Source organism: Condylura cristata, unplaced genomic scaffold (genome assembly GCF_000260355.1).
Source record: "Condylura cristata isolate star-nosed mole 26May11 unplaced genomic scaffold, ConCri1.0 scaffold00004, whole genome shotgun sequence".
Taxonomy (NCBI): domain Eukaryota; kingdom Metazoa; phylum Chordata; class Mammalia; order Eulipotyphla; family Talpidae; genus Condylura; species Condylura cristata.
This window is the reverse complement of record NW_004567105.1, coordinates 38,652,124-38,670,936: the sequence shown is the minus strand read 5'-3', so window position 1 is coordinate 38,670,936 and position 18,813 is coordinate 38,652,124. Positions and strand designations below refer to the sequence as shown.

The 18,813-nt window shown below is 39.6% G+C and overlaps 1 protein-coding gene across 3 annotated transcripts in view; it reads right to left on the bottom strand.

Moving 5' to 3' along the window:
• Positions 1 to 13,004, bottom strand: part of NELL2 (NEL-like 2 (chicken)) — a 334,876-nt gene extending 321,872 nt beyond the window's left edge. The window contains exons 1-3 of one of the 3 annotated variants that reach the window (XM_012720507.1): positions 12,685 to 13,004; positions 11,938 to 12,133; positions 11,376 to 11,504 (exon numbers count right to left, since the gene is read on the bottom strand). In XM_012720507.1, the coding sequence (XP_012575961.1) occupies positions 11,376 to 11,504; positions 11,938 to 11,992 (184 nt within the window). In that variant the 5' untranslated portion in view covers positions 11,993 to 12,133; positions 12,685 to 13,004. Of the gene's footprint in view, positions 1 to 11,375; positions 11,505 to 11,937; positions 12,134 to 12,394; positions 12,410 to 12,684 lie in introns of those variants that run through there. The other 2 variants (XM_004675947.2, XM_012720508.1) reach the window with 2 other exon arrangements.
• Positions 13,005 to 18,813: the final 5,809 nt, after the last annotated feature.

The following is an 18,813-nucleotide window of genomic DNA, read 5'->3' as shown; positions in this document are numbered from 1 at the left end:
TGGGTGGATGGATGGATGGATGGATGAAAAGATGGTTGGATGGATAGATGGGAACGAGGGAGGGAAGAAGGAAAGAAAGGAAGGGAGGAAGGGAAGGAACGATAGATATTCTTTAAGCCATTTAATTTTTAGAAACTTTATTTGTTGAAAATATTTTTCTTATAACAACTCAAAATATGTTCAGTAGTCTTATTAACAACTATCCAGTGGATATTTAAGAACTATTAATGTGGGCCCTCCCTGGTGGTGCAATAGGTTAAAACACAGTACTATTAATCTATACCCATTCGCTACAGCACAAGTTTGACCCCAGGCCAGGGAGTTGACCCACACACATGACATGGCAGATCTCTCCTGTCTCACCCACTGCACCCCTCAGCAATATGTTTCAATCAATCTGCCTGTTCTGCTCCCCACTCTGTCTCTGGTAAATCCTCCTACCCACTGCACTTCTGGCCTGTACCCCAGTTCTTATATGCATAAACATACAAGCTTTTTTTAAAAAAGCTACCAATATGAACAATACAAGTAATTTTGTTTCTATTTGTAGCATTAAAAAGGTAGAGGTTATTTTAATTTTTTATAATAAATTTATTTAACCAGCTACACCTGAATTATTATTTCAACAAATAATTGACATAAACAATGTTGAGATTTTACATTTTTTTAATGGTCTTCAGAACCCCCTATATATATTTTGGATGCTATATCAAGTCTCAATTTTTTTTAATAACCAGCATTTGTTGAATGCTAACTTTGTATGTTCGGGGGGAGTTATATTTATTGATATAATATTATTTATAACACAGTATATGTTTCAAGGGTACAGTTTCATATTTACAAATGTAAGCTTTCACACCAGTCCCACCACTAAAGTACACCCCAATTTCTACGAGGCTCATTTTAAGTACTCAACAGCCAAGCATGGTTTGTGGATTGGACAATTTAGTTTTAGATAATACTTCACAAATTTAGCTGAATATAAGAATCACAGGAGGCCTCCCTGGTGGTCTAGGGGTTAAGACTCAGTGCTCTCACTCCTAGGGCCTGAGTCTGATCCCTGGCCAGGGAGCTGACCCACAAAGGGCACAGCAAACCTCTCCTATCTTGCCTGCTGTGCCCCTCAGCAGTGGTTTCATTCAATAGATCTACCTGTTGTACTCCCCAGTCTGTCTCTGGTGAATCCAGCCAGCCCCTGCACCTCTGGCCTACACCCCAGTTCTACACAAAAATGCATTAAAAAAAATTAGAATAAGAAGCATAAAAAAAGTTTCAAGAAACTTGTCACTTCCAGAAATTCAGAATACATTAGTTTAGGCGGACTATGGAATCGTTAATCAATTAACAAGGCAGTCAATTAATCACTGGTCATAAGGCTGGTATTTGGGAATCACTGTTCCAAAGCAACACAAAATAAATCTAAGTCCTCCTATACATTCTACCCTTCCAATAGCTAAAAAAGAAAAGAAAGAAAGAAAAAGAAAAATGGTCACATCTCCACTATCATTTATTCTCTGGGCTAAATATTCCAAGCTCTTCCAATTACTCTTCTTCTAATATGGTTTCCAAATCTTTCAACTCCCTAGTTTTTGTACTCTGGATGCTCTCCAGTTTGTCTGGCTTATTTGCAATATGGAGATTATAGCACAGATAATCCAAATTAATCCTTATTTGCCTTTGAAATGTTTCTTAGCAATTTCCTATGAATATGAGTGTCTTCCTAAATGTTGAATTCATGATTTTTTGAATAAAAATTTTAAACTCTCATTCTCAAGAAGCAGTAAGACTGCCCAGGTATCTCAACATTCTGTTATTTCATCTGTGGTACATTTCATCTTGGAATGGAGAAGAGCTTTCAGAATAATTTAGAGCCCTAAATTAAGAACTGCCTTTTTTTCCACATCTCTCAACTCTTTTACCTACCTTATTACTAGATAAGAAATTAGGTGTTTTGACATAAAAGAAGAGTTCTTCAGCCTTCTTTAAAGCTACAGAAATATAAGAAATATAAGAAATTAAATATATATAAGAAATATAAGTCCAAAGGAATCAGACTCACCATGAGTAGATGGTATTGACTCAAGGCCACAAGTGTTCACTCACTGGGCACGTGATGTGTGCCACCATGATTGGCTGGGAGGTTACCAGAAAGAAGAAGGCAGAAACCCAGCTTTGAGGGGATCGCAGGTTGATCAGTGAGAAGAGCATATGTCGTGACAGGTATTCACAGAGTTGTGTGCTACATGCCTGACACTAGAGGTAACAAGTGTGAAGAAAGCATACAGAACCCCTCCCCCTTGTGGGGCTTGGTTTCTGGCAGGGAGAGAGTTGAACTGATAAGTGAACTATACAGCCTGTTAGATGATCACCATTATGGAAATGAACAGATCGGAAAAAGAGATATTAAAAAAAAAATTGTGTGGCAAGTGGCATGTATTCAGTAGGCCTTATTTTAAAAAATACGTTTCAGAAAACATTTGAAGAAAAGGAGAAACACTCAGGTATCTAGAGGAGGAACAGTTTAAACAGAGGACACAGCTAATCCAAAGGTCCTGAGGCGTGGGGGGGGGGTTGGTCTGCCCTATTTGAGGAACAGTAAATGACCCATGGGCTTGAAGTAAATTGAGCAAGAGAGAGGAGTGTACTAGGTCAAAAAGTAAAGGGCTGGGGTAGACATATTTATGCAGTTCTTTGTAAAGTGTATTAAGTAGGTGCTCTATTATTTGAGAGAAATGGGAACTACTGAAGGAATGTTTGGGGTGAGACAGTGCCATGATATGGATGATGTTGTAAAAGGATCACTTGGTACTATGTTAAGAATAGACTACAAGGACAAGAGCGTAAATGGGAAGACCATTTAGGAAGCTAATGTAGTAATCCAGGAGAAGATGATGACTTAAACCAAGGAGGCAGCAGTAAGGAAAGGTGGTCTGGTTTTTTTTCCTATCAAAATAGCTCTACAGTGAGGTAGCTACTTCAATCGAGGATGCTAAGAGAATCTAGAGTAAGAAATAACCATGGAACCAAAGAAGAATTTACAGCTAAGTCCTGAATGACACGTAAAAGGAAAAAAAGAACCAGAAAGAACAATCCAAAGAGAACTGGCATGAAGTCAGTGGCCAAGATAAAATAGGATATCACCATTTCCCCTTGGACCTTATTGTCTCGAGATCACCCTTTCCCTATGGGACTTATTGTCTCTATTGCCCTCTCCCTATGGGATTTATTGTCTCAATAGGAAGATAACACCTGAAGACCACAGGGACTGGTGGAGGGTCTTGGGAGACAAAATAAACAATAATGCAAAGGCAAGATAGTAAGAAGAGTCAAAGAATGGCAGGAAATGCCAGAGAGGTAACTCAAATCACAAAGGGCCCACACACCACATTAAACTCAGTCATTCAAGGTCCCCTAAGACCTTGTCCCCATACCGGTTCATACCAACAGACCACATCTGTACCTTGCCAAGGAATTCTAACATGACCCAGAGGTAAAACAGTTGTTTAGTTTGTTTCTCAGAACTTCTGCCACTTTTCCCACAGAATATCATTCAAAACCTAAGCTCAAGTGACATTACTCTTAAGTAATGTTTTAGGGAGACTCCACACTCATATTTCTTTGAGGGTTAACTCTATGTACCTCCACTTTTGAACAATGGTACAGGGCAGATTACACTCTTGCCACTGACTTTGCTGTTAATTCAATCAGCAGATCTCACTTACCTTCTCCTCAATAATGCCAAAACAACAAAAGAAAACAGAAGCTGCTCAGGGCCCATTTCTCCCCCATCCAGATTACCTTCACCTGTCCTCTCATTATGAAAGTCATACTTAGGCAGCTTATCCTTGATAAAATCCAGTGTTTCCACCTGGTGGGGCCCTAAAAGAATCCCAGGGGACATGACCTACTTCTAAGCAGATTCCAAAATAAAAACAACAGTTGTCATTCAATGATTGTTTAGTAAATGTCAGTTATATCCATAGAATCAACACTAACAAATAGTGCTGTTAGCTGAACTGAGGGGAGACAGGTTACATAAAAAGATCAAGTTCACACAACTAGTACACAAAGGAACCAAAGCTGGACACTTGATGCTGGGCTCGAGGGCACCTTTTTTTTTTTTTAAATAATATAATAGTTTATTTTTACATCATTTTGTGCCTTTTTCCATCTCAGTTGTTATCCCCGTGGGCTTCCCATCACCAGATCACCCATGTGCCATCACCATAGTCCAGTGCACTTCCCCCCACCCCCATTTTTGATACCATTCCCCACTCTACCCCTATAAAATGTCTCTGGTTTATAGTTGTTTTTTTTTTTTTTTTAATTCTTAAGTCTACTGCACATTAACATGAGCATCAGTTGCTCTGTGTCTAGACCAATACAACAGGTTCTAGAGCAAGGGTTTGCTGTCCTCAAGCTCAGTATTCCATCTCAAGGGAGACTCCTGGCTGTCTGGTTCCCCAGCCCTTCCCCAAAATGACGACAGTGAGCAGAGGTGCCCCCAAGAACAATTCAGTGAACACTCATCCAACCACCTAGTTCCAGCAGCAGGCCAAGTAGGAGGGGAGTATCAGCTCTCTCCTAACTCTTTTTAATTACAATAGTCAATATCTGATTTTCAATAAATACAATACAGTGAAACTAGAGAACAAATACACCCACTAATAAACTGCCTATTTTATATAGGTCTGGCATTCTTTCAAAGTTGAGTTCTAAACTGCAACCAGTTTAGGAAATTTTTCATGAAGTTGAGAAAAACAATGTAGGCCAGTGACTTATAAAGGCACAAATTTAAAATAATCTGACAAACGTAGATACATTTTAAAAAGTAAGAATAAGAAATCTAACTAGGGGCCTCCCTGATAAAGGGAGTCTAAAGGGTTAAGTCTCAGCACTATGAAGCTATCCTCAAACACTATATCCCTAACCAGGGCACTGACCCACCTGGCACTGAAGACCTCTCCTGTCTCACCCACTGCACCCCTCAGCAGTGGATTTCACCACTGCCTGTTCTGCTCCCCACTCTATCTCTGGTGAATCCTCTCATCCCACTGCATTTCTGGCCTGTGCCCCAACTCTTATGTGCATAAGTAACTAAATCTTTCAGAGGAAATCTGACTAGAATGGTAAATACTTTAAAGCAGAATGACTTCACATTGAAGGATTAAGAGAGATATTAAGTATCTCAGTACTTCATACTTTTGCACAAAGACCAGTACTTAACTTACTCTTGGTTCTTATAATTAGCTCACAATTAAATGATCACCTTTTTGTTGTAATATATAGATTAAGATCTATAATTTTCACACTTTCCAGCTTTCTTTAAGATAATGTCCCCAAAGTTACTTTTTCACTGCTTACAATGAAATTTTGGTTCCAAACTTATATCTCTGAATTAGTATTTTACACAGATATCTTCCTACACTATACTGTGCTACCATTATACATTAAAGCAGTAAAATAAATATTTGTTAAACTTAAATTGTAGTAAAATCAACAGGCACCACATGAGAACCTAAAACCTTAACTTCTAACATGTTAAGTTAGCAGGTATAGAATTATGAAAGGGAATAGCAAGAACAGTATAAAAGACAAGGGTCTGCAAGAACCAAGTCTGGGGCCAAAGTGGACATAATGAGTCTGTGCAAAATGGAATAAAACCAGAGAAAGGCAGCAGCCCGATTGAGTCAGCCTTTATTCGGCATGCTACAGTCAGGACATTCGAAGTCATTCATTTGCCAAAGCCTGGAAGATTCCTCCCAATCCTCCCAGAAAAGAATGGCATATATCAAAAAGACTAGCAACAACAAATGATGGTGAGAATGTGGTAAAAAAGGAACTGTCCTACATTGCTAGTGGGAATGCAAACTGGAAACCACTATGGAAAGTTGGGTGGAGATTCCTCAGACTACTAAAAGTGGTGCTGCTATATGACCTAGGGATCTACCCAAAGGACAGATTATAGACAAAAACATTAATTCCAAAGGATACCTGCCCCCCTATGTTTATTGCAGCACTATTTATAATAGGTAAAACCTGGAAACAACCCAAATGCCCAAAAACAGATGACTGGATTAAGAAAATGTGGCATATATACACAATGGAATAGTAATCAGCAATCAAAAAAAAAAATCAAGCCTTTCTCAGTGACATATATGGAACTAGAAGGGATCATATTCAGTGAAATAAGTCAGAAGGAAAAAAGACATATATCTGTTGGTTTCACTTACAGGAAGAATATAGGGAAACCAAAAAAAGACATAAGGGAAAAAATAATAACAATACAAATGTAACACAACAAAACAAAAACAGACAATTATTAACCTGAGCCATCCTGAGGGGAGGGGGGTGTGGGAACAGAAGGAGGAGGGAAGAGCACAGGGTACTATGGTGATGGTGCAAGGGTAAAATGGGGGAAGAAATTTTTTTTTTAAAGACATTTACTTTGTTTGTTTTGTTTTTGTTTGGGAAAGGAAATTTTACACCTGATGGGAGGAAGTAAACATTGTTTTAAAATGAACAGTGAGGGCCCTCCTTGGTGGTGTATGCGGTTAGGATGCAGCACAACAAGCTGGCCACAGCCACTTCAGTGAGGGTTCTATCCCCGCCCCAGAGGTGACCACATGGTGCAGCAGAAAACCTCTGACCTGCCCACAGCTCCCCTCAGCAGTGTACTTTGTTGATCTGCCTGTTCTGCTCCCCACTGTTTCTGGTGAATCCTCTCACTGCCCCTGCACTTCTGGCCTTCACCCCAGTTCTGTATGCATAAATAAATAAATCTTTAAAAAATAATAAAATTAAAATCAAAATGAACAGTGATGCAAAATATATGAAAATAAGTTAATTTTTTTAAAGAATAATAATTCTTCAACAAAAATTTATTTGAATGAATGAACATGTCACCTTTAATCCCCATAACAATATTAATTTTATAGTTAAGGATACCAAAACTTAAAGAAATTAAATATCACCAAGACAGCTAATGAGAATTCACTTGAATCTGTCTGGCTTCTAAGTCCAGTTCTCTGTCATTGTTTTATTCTATTCTATTGGGACCCCAATGACCACTGTCCCTAAGTGCTCACTCACTATTACATTTTAAAAAGTAGTCAGGGCCTCCAAGGTGGCCCAAAGGGTTAAGTCTCAGCGCTATGAAGCTATTGGCAGCCTCTGAAGCACAGTTAAATCCCCAGCCAGGGAGCTGACCCATTTGGCACAGCAGACCTCTCCTGTGTCCCCTGCTGCTCCCCTCAGCAGTTTGTTTCAGTAGATCCACTTGTTCTGCTCCCCACTCTGTCTCTGGTGAATCCTCTTGCCCCCCACACCGCTGGCCTATACCCCAACTCTTGTATTCATAAAAAAATTTTTTTAAATGAATAAAAATAAAAAGTACTCTATATTACCTTTCTTTCCTTAATGCAAATTACCTTTGATTACTAATGTCATTGGTTCACCACCAAATGCCAAATTTCATCCCTTTTTCAAATACTGGCATAATAAAACATTTTTTTCCTCAAAACCCTTAACATTCTTTAAAAATATTTACTAAACTTATTTTCAATTACTAACTCAAGAAAAAGATGTTTCAATTTTATTTGCTGTTCATGTGAGGATCAACATTATAAAATCTCTGAGCACTTTATTATACCAACAGATAAAGCCGAATTCACTTTGAGAACCTGGTCAAATTGTTAAAACCAATGATCTAAAAATCATGGTGGGCCTTCCTGGTGATGCAGGGGTTAAAGTCTCAGTGCTATCAAGCTGTTGCCAGACACTCAGGCCTGAGTTCCATAACCTACCAGAGAGCTGACTCACACGGGACAGCAGACCTTTCCTATCTCTCCCACTGCTCCCCTAAGCAGTCAATCCACCTGTCTTGCTTCCCACTCTGTCTTTAAAGAATCCTTCTCACACCTTCACCCTGTACCTCTGGCCTACATACCAGTTCTTGCGTGCATAAAAAATAAAAATAATTCTTTAAAATAATAAAAATAAAAATTATGGTAAACACTGCTAGAAAGCCATAGAACTGTGCTTCTATATACACTCATTTTTAGTCTCATATACAGAAAGGAAACAGTGTTATGATCATTATTTTGAAGATCTGGACGTTAAGCAAGGTAGAAAAATCTCTACTTATTTTTACACTAGTCCTTGAGATTGCAGATGCAGACTTCTTTATAGTCTCTCTAAGTTCTTTTCATTATCAGCATCCAAATCTTTAAAAAAAAAAAAGTATATTCTGATGGCCATAAGTCAGATCATAGCTAGGAATATTAGAAGATCATGATATAGATTCCAAACTGTTGTCAGGAGACTGTTTTCTTTTGAAAATTATAATTGGGCATAGACCAAAAGGTATGATCTAATTTAAAATCTTATTTCAATTTTCCAAAGTCAAATTTCAACAAGACAATTTTAGTGATTAGTATAGTTGCTGTTATAGTAAAAATCAGGTAAGACTTTGGAACGTATTTCCATTTGATTTTATTATGCATTTTTAATTCGGAAACAAGAGTAAATTCACATTATACAATATTTATGAAAGCTATTTATAATTTCAAAAGCTATTAAATGAAAAGTTTCTTAAAAACCACTAAAAAGAATAAAGTAGCCGAAAGGAAACATTAAATGAGCAAAAATAATTTGAAAATTAGATACTGAAATTTCTTTATTTTAAAGCTAAGAAACAATAGAAGATGATTATATTACAATAGGAGAAATTTAATGGTTCGAAATCCGCTTCTATCTATTTAGAAAATATCTAGTAGCAATAAAGTATCTTATTTGATAGGCTTATATAAAATCTAAAGGCATCTCACAGCTTTTGTCATTTGTTACTATTCCTGCTGACATTGTATACACTACACAAAAAATATCTGCAGCACCTCCAATTTGCTATAAATTGAATCTATAACATCTTCAGAGTCTTAAAAGTTTTTGTCTTCCGAAACCCCATTGCCTCACATGGAATCCCAGTAATGGAATAAGAGTCAGAACTGACTTCATAACAACAGTTTCCACATTCTAAGAGCAGAGAAAAGAACTTCCTAAGGTAATGCAGAACTGCAAGCCAGAATCAAAGGCCCACCTTTTGTCAATTTCTGAATATCAGACATAGAATTAGAGAAATCATTAGCGTATAATCAATACATCAGTAACATATTCCTATTGAGAACACGGCAAGTAGCCAACATTTGCAAATTTATTGATATGAAATCTGATTCACAATTTGGCAGGAAATGAAATTTGACAACTTCAAATCTCAAACTATATTTGCTGGGTACTAACTCCATCTAAATATTGAACTTGGTACCAACAAGAAAGCAAAATTATCAATATACATCAGCCTGTAGTTACTATCAACAATTCAAATAAAATATATGCATAAACCTCATGTATTTGCAACACAATATCAACCTTGAAAAACTGGCAATTTAAATAAAAATGACCAAATCTGGTTAGCAGCAAGAACAGAGCAGGAGGAAGGAAGGGAGGGGGGAGGAAGGGAACAGGACATCCACTGGAACCAGAGGCTTGCTAGAGGGTGAGTGAAGCATGTGTGCAGAGGGAGGTGTGAAGTTGTGCTCCCCAAATTTTGCATCTATGTAAATGACTGACAAAGTAGTAACAGTTGAGGAAAATAAATAACAGGTAAAAAGGAACACCACACTCATTTGAAAAAATTAACCAGGAAGAAATATTGATCCCTAGAAATTATCTGTCTAGTTCACAGCACTGAAATTTTCTACTGGGGACAGCTAAGATATTCTTCAGAGGAAAATAATAATAATTTGAACAGTTGTATAAAATTAAACCCTTGGAAATTTTCAGATTATATCAACATTGTTTATTAGGAGCGTTAACTTCTGGAAAACTTTCCAGTTACTCAAATTGGTAATCCTGAAAGAACTTTGTTTCCGGCTCACAGGGCCTGAAAATCAGAGATTGGAAAGAAGAAAAAAGCATCCTCTGTTTAACACTATGCCACTATGAACTGTACTGACAGTTTAGACTTATTTCCTCTATTGAATTTGTCTTGAAAAGATTCCATGTCTATGCTCCACCCCCATCAGTCCCCAAAAAGGACCCCAAAAAGTAAATTAAATACTATCAAAAATTTGTCACAATGAAAACATACAGAGGACTCACCATAACTAAAGCATAAAATTACTTTTTAGTATCTAAGGACAAACTTGCTTTAAATAAATGGACCACATCCCTGTCTCTTTTTTCCCACCGGAAGCTCTGGTGTCCCTGTCCATGGTGACACACTCTGGCTATGCTATGCAACAGCACCACTACAGGAACACTCAGGCTTCATTTTTATGCCCATTTCTTGGGAGCAAATTTCCTCAAGTCGTTTTATTTAGCAAGTCTGACTATTTAAATGCACTTTTGTGCGCCAAAACCACAAAAGAAAAACCTTTTCTGGGGTGCGTGGAGAGGAAAGGCTTTAGTCAGTCCATAAGACATGTTCAACTTTTTTTTGCCTTCACCTATTCTTCACCACATGTGAATTTAGTATTTCTGTATTTTTCTTTCAAGTGCCCATACTGTGGCGTCTTCCTACAAACCGACCAATCCCCCAAAACTTGGGTAAATCAGAGTTGAAATGTTGAGGCATTAAAATTTGCTTCTGACCACACAACACATTTAAACATAAGCAATGTCCACTGATATTATTATTAAAATTTAAAAAGTTTTTAAAACCTTAAGTGCATGATTAATGGTGATACAGGTATGCTTCTGAAATATTTTCAAGATTATTTAAGGGACTATTTATTTGATCCCAAATTAATTGTCTCTTTCCCTTATTACTTGATAAGAGGAAAATCATGATAATGCAATAATAAATCTTGTCTCAAAATAATTGTGGGTTTGTGATAGAGTAGGTCAAGCTACTGAGAGGTATTAATTTTGCGGGAAAGCTACCCATTTAAAGAAATTCCTCCCAGCATGTCACTACTGTACCTTAAACTTTCAGAGAGCCAAGTCTTAACTAAGATGAAACTATCCCGTTCCCTACCTAAATCAATTTCACCCAAATGAGGCGTTTGCGCTATAATTCATTGCTCCCCAGACTCTAAAATCAACCATCTGCCATTGGAGTTTCTGTACAGTAATTAAGGAACTATCCATTAGAACTGGCAAGAGTACAGAGTAAGGAGGAGGAGGGGTCGGGATTGAAGAAAAACCAAGCCACTTAAAGAGAAGGGAAGTGTGTGTGTCTCCCGCTGACCACTTCCACACCTCAACTCCGACATCGTCACCCACTAGGTGGGAGAGAAGTTAGAAGAGGTGAGGCCAACTCCTCCAGGGGTTACCCCAACTGAAACCGCGCTGGGGATCCGGCACGCTCTTCCTACCTTGGAAGAGAAAGGCTCGAGTCCCATTATGCAGCCCAGGAACCTGGTGTACGCCGGCCGCGGATTCCCCAAGTTCTAACTCTGTCAAGAGATCAATCTGTAGGGACGGATCCACACCAAGTCCCCAGACTGATGAGGATGGAGGAAAGAAAGGGAAAGGGAAAAGCTCCGTCAAGATGCAAGCTTCCAAAGAACCGCGCCTTGGAGACAATATTGGGAACTGGCGCCGAGAGGCGGCTCGCGGAGCTGCCCGGGAGCCTTACTTGCCATCAGCAGCCACGCTTTAAATAGCGGAGCACCCAGTCCCATTTCTGTGACCCACTTTAAAGCCTTCTCGGGGCAAAGTTGCCCCTCGGCCATCAGATTCCGGCTAAGGGTGTGACCCTTCTCGCAGTCTCCCAGGCAATCACAGAGGAAAAAAAAAAATCCAGACCCACAATCACCCTTCCCCCCCCCCCAACACGGGACCCCCCTCCGGGTATGCGGGAATCTCGGGTGCACCCCTGCCAGGGCCACCCTTTCCCCGACAGCCGCCCCCTGCCCCGGCATCGGGGCCACTTACCTGCCCCTAGACCGAAGACCAGACAGAATGTTCTCAGTAGGACCCGAGACTCCATAGTGTGAATCGGCTTAGTCCATCGTCTCCCTCTTAAAAAAAAAATCGAAGAGGTTCTTGGTATCAAGCGGGGAAAACAGCGTTTGTCTTCGCTGCCAAGGATCGCATTTACTGACGAGTGCGAACAGGACGGTTTGGCTGCCTAAGGGAAAAAAGGGAGGCCCCCCCAGGCACGTGAAGAACTTAGACCCTCCAATGCGCACATCCTTCCCGCACGCAGAGCCGGCGCGGCCGGGCTGGGAGGGTCTGGAGGGAGGGTGGGACTTGCTGGGCAGGCTCCAGGGAATGAGCGCCCGCGCCCGATAAAGCAGCCCAGGCTCTCACACCCGCAGACCAGGAGGCCACAACAAGAAATGCGGGGCCAGAGCGCCCCGCACCCGCCCGCACTCCCCTCCGCCCGAACCTGTTGTAAAGCAGACAATGGAAAGCGCGCGGCAGACGCGCGGAGAGGAGCCGGCTCCTCCGGTGGGGGGCGGGCCGCGGGGGGCGGAGGGGGGCAGGGAGGGGCGCGGAGGGCGAGGCCCGCTCCCAGCCCCTCTCGCTGAGCCGCTCCCGCTCCAAGCTTGGTCCAGCTAGCCCAGAGCAGCTGCAGCCTTCAGCGTCCTCCCTTCCTGACCCGGGCTGGGCCAACCTCCCACTGGGATCGGATGATCCAAATTCAAGGTACTAAGTTGATGGGCGGTCTTTGCTCACCCGGCGATTTTCGGCGCGTGTCTTGAAAGACTGAGGCAAGAGAAAAGACCACCCAGCCGCAGAATGCGAGGCTAGAACGCCTGGCAACCGCCCGCCTTTTAGGCAAGGGAGGGTCGTAGGTGTACAATCCAGCTCAGGGCTCCGTAGCAGCCCGCGGGGCTGGAGCCGGGACCGCCTCTGGGTGGCATGTGTAGGAAGATTCGCATAGCAAGATAGACTCCAGAGGTGGGGATGGACGGAGTAGGAGAGACCCAGGCAATCGGATGGCGAGCCCGGGAAGCCCTGGAAGCCCGGGGAAAGAGGTTCCCCGCCCGGGGCGGGGCGCTGGAGAGCTTCCCTTGTGCGAAGAGCGCTGGGAGAACTTGGCCAAGAATCGGATGGGTCCGGGACCTCGCGCGCCCCCTGCCTAACACACAGCGGAGACTCCCGGTTCTAGTTCTCCAAGACCAGTACACGTAAGACACAAGGACAGCTTAACCGTTGTGTCTGTCCACACTGAAAAGAATGAATGTATGATAGATGGATGGGTGGAAAAATGGATGGGTGGGTGGATGAATAGATGAATGGATGGACGAGTGGAAGGATGGGGGAGGGAGGGAAGAGCAGGGGAGGGGTGAATGCTTGGATGGATATGTGGGTGGGAGGATGGGTGGAGGGAGGGATGGATGGGGTGAATGTGTGGTGGATGGATGGGATAAATGACTAGAAACAGACAGATAATAGATTGAGAGTGAGGGTGGAGTGGAGAAAAATTTTACTAAGCAGGACAAGATAAAGCCCAAGCAAGAAAGAAGTGTTATTCCATTGTTGGCACAGACTACCATCCATTCACCACAGGTACCCTCAACATTAATAAACTCACATATTTTCCAACATAGCCCCAAAATTGTTAGGTGAGTTTCAAATAACCGCATTCAACTCCCATAATGGGAAAAAAAATCGTTTTTAAAAAGCAATTAACATGTTCTTGTAAAAATCAATTGTGTTTCTTTAGTTTTTCTATACAATTCAGGTAAATCTTGAATTCTCCAACAGGATCCAACATAGTTGTTCACCAAAATACCATCTAGATAGATTCTGGGACTCAGCAAAGCAATATGCTTTGTACTATATCCTGCTAAGGGGGCATTTTTCACCCTGTCCTTGGACTTTTTAAGGAGTGTGCAGTATGAGGAAAATTCAACCTGCCATTGTCACCTTAGGAGAGGGAAGAATATTGAAAGGTAATGTGCCTCTAGAAGCTGGGCTGTCTTCTACAACCTCTAGAAAAGGGTAGTTTCTGCAATTTCGTAATTTTAGCCCAGTGAGATCCATTTTAAGCTTCAGAACTACAGAAATGTAAGATAAGAAATGTGTGTTGTTTTAATTCTCTATATTTGTAGTAAGTTGTTACAGCCTCCACAGAAAAATGGTACTAAGTACTAACTGCATAATGAATAGCTCAAAATGGTAGAATCTACTGTCCCCAAGGGTATCTCCTTTTGTCCTAAAAACATATCAAAGCTAAATAAAATACCCAATTTTTCATTCATAGATGAACAGTAAATTAAAAAAAAAGAAAGAAAGAAAGAAAACTTCCAGAAGATAAAGGGAAGGGAGAAAAATTGGTGGAGACTGGCAAAGAAAGAAGTAGCAAATGCAATGAAACAGGATTTCAGGTTTAATAAAACCTTAAACAAATGGGGTAGGATTTCATTGGACACATCACAACTGGAAATAATGAATTATAGGCCAAGCTAGAAGAGTTGAAGGTTAACTGACCCCTCTCATAAAAGTAGACAGTTTTGAAGGATTATAATGTCTGTTAAATTAAAATTTTTGCACACTGGTCCCAAAAGTGACAATTCTTGCCACTTGTGCATGATCATAGGTAGACAATAAAGTCATTTACAAAAAATCTCAAATCTATCCCTTGAAGATATGTTATATGGTAGCCCAGAGTGGACTGGGCCACCTGTCTGTGGGGCTTCACTGGAGCGCTTATAATTCGATTATACTGCAGGTACACACAAAAGGGTCAATAATGGGTTTATTTACAAAAGGGGAAAGGAATAGGAAACACAAAAGGGTCAATAATGGGTTTATTTACAAAAGGGGAAAGGAATAGGAAATAGCCCAGGGAAAGAAATCGTGATACAAGGTAACTGGAATACCTTAAGGCTAGGCTGACTGAACACACAGTCATGCAGTCAGGAGAGCTGCTTCCCATGCAAGAGAGCGCGAGATGCAATCGTGCCCTATTTATCCCCCAAATGTCCCAAAATTTCTGCTAGCTCCGCCCTTGGGTCCTCGCAGTTGTCTCCCTGGCACTGCTGGGAGTAGTAATTTCCAATCACAGGAATAGGGTGTAGGGTCCAGAAAGCTGGATAAGACTCTGCAGAGTTCCTTTAGGACATCCTTCCCCTTAACAGATATAGGTCCAAAGCAATACTCACCACTAATATAACAACTCTGAAATCAAAAATTAACATAAAAACCCAAAACCTCCCTAAAAAGCAAATGTGAAACTTCTCATGATAGTCTTTAATAACCACTAGCATATTAAAGAAAAACTTCTGATAAGAAGCTCAATAAAATAACAATAATAGAAATAATTGCATTGAAATACCATATCCTGGAACACAGGAGATGCACATACAGAAAAGTAGTATTTCATGAACTCAGAAGTCAGAAAAAATATGATAAAAAAGTATAAAGGAGAAAAAATAAAATAATGGAAGAACAGAGTTAGGAGAAAAATCATAAAAGACAGATCTAGGAATCTAATTTCTAGAAATTAAAGTTTCTTAAAATTTTTTTAATGTAGTCTTTTTTTTTATGCACACAAAAACTGGGATATAGGCTAGTAGTGCGGGGGGTGAAAGGATTAATCAGAGACAGAGTGAGGAGCAGACTAGGCAGACCTACTGAAACACACTGCTAAGGGGAGCAGTGGGCGGATCAGTTGAGGTTTGCCATATCATGTGGGTCACTTCCCTGCCTGGGATAGAACTTGTGCTTTAGTGGCTGCAGATAACATCACAGTTCGTGTTTGAACTCATTGCACCACCAGGGAGGGTCCTCTAAAAATATTTAAAAATCATTAGCTCAAATATGCAGCAGGTAAAACAGTTGAAAGTATGAACAAAGAAATTCTAAGAACAAAAACAAATGAGATGTGAGATTATTATTGAGCATGTAGCAAAACAGGTAAAAAGATGTAAGACATGAATGTTAAAAATCAGTAGTTCCATCATACAACTAATTAGATATAGGAAATAAGACTAGAAAGAGGAAAAGTAAACAGTGTTATATGAAATATTTAATCAAACAAAAACTTCCAGAAATGAAAGAATGGCATGAGATCTGAAATCTGGGTAAGATGAAGCAAGCAGCCTCTACCCTTTCTCTCTTACTGAATGTTGTCAAACCCAGACTGAATGGAGGAGTCAAGGGTCTGAAAATTAAACAGTAACAGCCAAATTGAGAATGAACAGTGTGAAGTACCACAGAGGCTGCGAGGAGTACTTCTATGAAAAAAGCCACCATCCAAGTCACCAAAGTTTATAGTCTCATCTTACAGGCTCTGAATTAATTTCACATAGTGTGACATACCACTCAGGGAAGGAAAACCTTTGAGTTACATAAGAATAACCTGTGCATTAATGTACCATAAATAAGGTTTCCAGGCTTTATCAGAGAAGCCCACCACATGTTTACAGTGATTAGACAATGTCACACACTTCACACCTGTTACTATAATTATCGCCATCCCAATAGGAATCATAGTGTCTAGCTAAATAGCAACTCTTCTGATTCCAAAATAGCTCTAGACACTACAAGTTGTATTATGAAGTCACAACAAAAGGCCAGTCAAAACTTGCAGTTATAAATCTCACTCAATTGCCTGTTTAAAAATGTCAGTATTTTCCATAGTACTTAACAAATTCAGAATCTTCTAACATAATACTAATATTTCCAGGAAGTTATTCTGCATATGAAAAATGAAAAAAAAAAAGTTAATTTACATGAGAGAAATAGAATCAACAGAAACTGAAGCCCACATGTTACATATGCTGGAATTACCTTAAAAAATACATTTTAAAGTATTCATAAAGTATAAATACAACAACTCTGGAAACAAATGAAGACAAAAAGTGACAGAAAATAAAAGTTACCAAAATTACCATGTAGAATTTTTAGAGCTGTAAAGAACAGTAATGAATAAAAACCTCCCAAGAATAAATTCAGTAACAGAATGGCTATAAAGAAGAAAGAGTCAGTGAGTTCATGAAGAGGGTAATTGAAATTGTCCAATGTGAACACAGTGAACATGATTTTTTTTTTAAAGTATATAGCTGTATGAACCTGTGGAACAAAATTTTAAAAAACCTTAATATGATCAAAATTCCAGGAGAAAAGAAAGAATACAGTATAGAAAACAAGTACTAATGAATAAGAAAACCCCTGGTGGTGCAGGGGTTAAGTCTCAGCACTAAGAAGCTATTTCCAGCCATCTGCAGCAGCCACCTGCAACACAAGTGCCAGGGAGCTGATCCACATGGTGCAGCAGACCTCATGTTACATATGCTGGAATTACCTGCTGCTCCCTTAAGCAGTGGATTTCAGTAGATCCACCTGTTATTCTCCCCACTCTCTCTCTTGTGAATACCTTTACTACCACCACCACCACCCCACACACACACACCTCTGGTCTATTGCCCCAGAGGTATAATAGAGATAAATCTCATAAATAAATAGAGATAAATCTTTAAAAACAAAGAATAAATGAAATAGAAAGCCAACAGGAGAGAAGTGATTAAAAATTAGAGAGAAAATAAATTAAACTGAAACTGTAAAGATGATAGATAAGAGTAACAAAATCAAACAGTGGTTCTTGAAAAGGAAAAATGAAATTCATAAACCATTAATATAATACACTAAACTAAGAGAGAAACTCAAATATAAAGAATCAGGAATAAAAGAGAAGAAAATACAGCAGATACAAAAGAAATACAAAGAGAATTGTATGACCATCTATATGAAAACAAACTGGGCAATTGACAAATTTGAAGAAATAGACAAATTTTAAGATTCAACAAAACTGACTCAGGAAGAAATAGAAAGCTTCAACATATAAATCAAAGTAGAGAAACTGAAACAGTACATCAAAAGACTAAAAATAAAAGGTCAGATGACTAGCGCAGTGAATTCTACCAAACTTTTTTTTTTTTAAGATTTATTTATTTATTCATACAGAACTGGGGTACAGGCCAGAGATGCGGAAGTTGAGAGGATTCACCAGGGACAGAGTGGGGAACAGAACAGGCAGATCGACGAAGTACACTGCTGAGGGGAGCAGCAGGCGGTCAGGAGAGGTCTGCCTTGCCATGTGGATCTCCTCCTGGGCAGGCAAGAATCAAACTCATGCGGAAGTGGCTTAAATTAAGCTTCTTAGTGCTGTGCTTTAACCTGTGGCGCCACAAGGGAGGGCCAGAATTCTACCAAACTTTTAAAGAGAATCTAATATTATCCTTCTAAAATCCTTCCAAAGGTGAAAGAGGGAATGCTCCCAAGCAAAATTCACAAGATCACTGTATTTTGATAACAAAACTATGTAGATGAGGACAACACAAAAAGTTAAAACTATGTTGTTTTAATTCTTTTTTATTTTCAATTTGGATTCCCAACTGCTCAATCTAGTACTTACAATGCTATATTCAAAAGTATGGTGAAAGTGGACATCCCTCTATATAATTTTAAAGAAAAAGTTTTCTGTTTTTCAACATTGACTGTGATGTTAGCTGTGAGTTTGATACATATGCCTTTATTATGCTGAGACATGTTCCTTTTAAGAGAAACTTTTTAGACAAAACCTTTAAGAATTTTTTTCATAAATGGATGCTAAATTCTGTCAAATGTTCTCTCTGCATCTACTAATATGATCATATGATTTTTATTTTTTCTGTCATTGATAATAGTAACTTAAGTTTATTGATCTTTGGATGTTGAAAAATGGAAATATTACTCTCTCATCCTTGTGTCCTTGAATATAAATCCCACTTGTTTATGGTATATAATCCTTTTGATGCATTGTTGAATTCTGTTTTGCTAAGATTTTGTTGAGGATTTTTGCATCTATGTTCATCG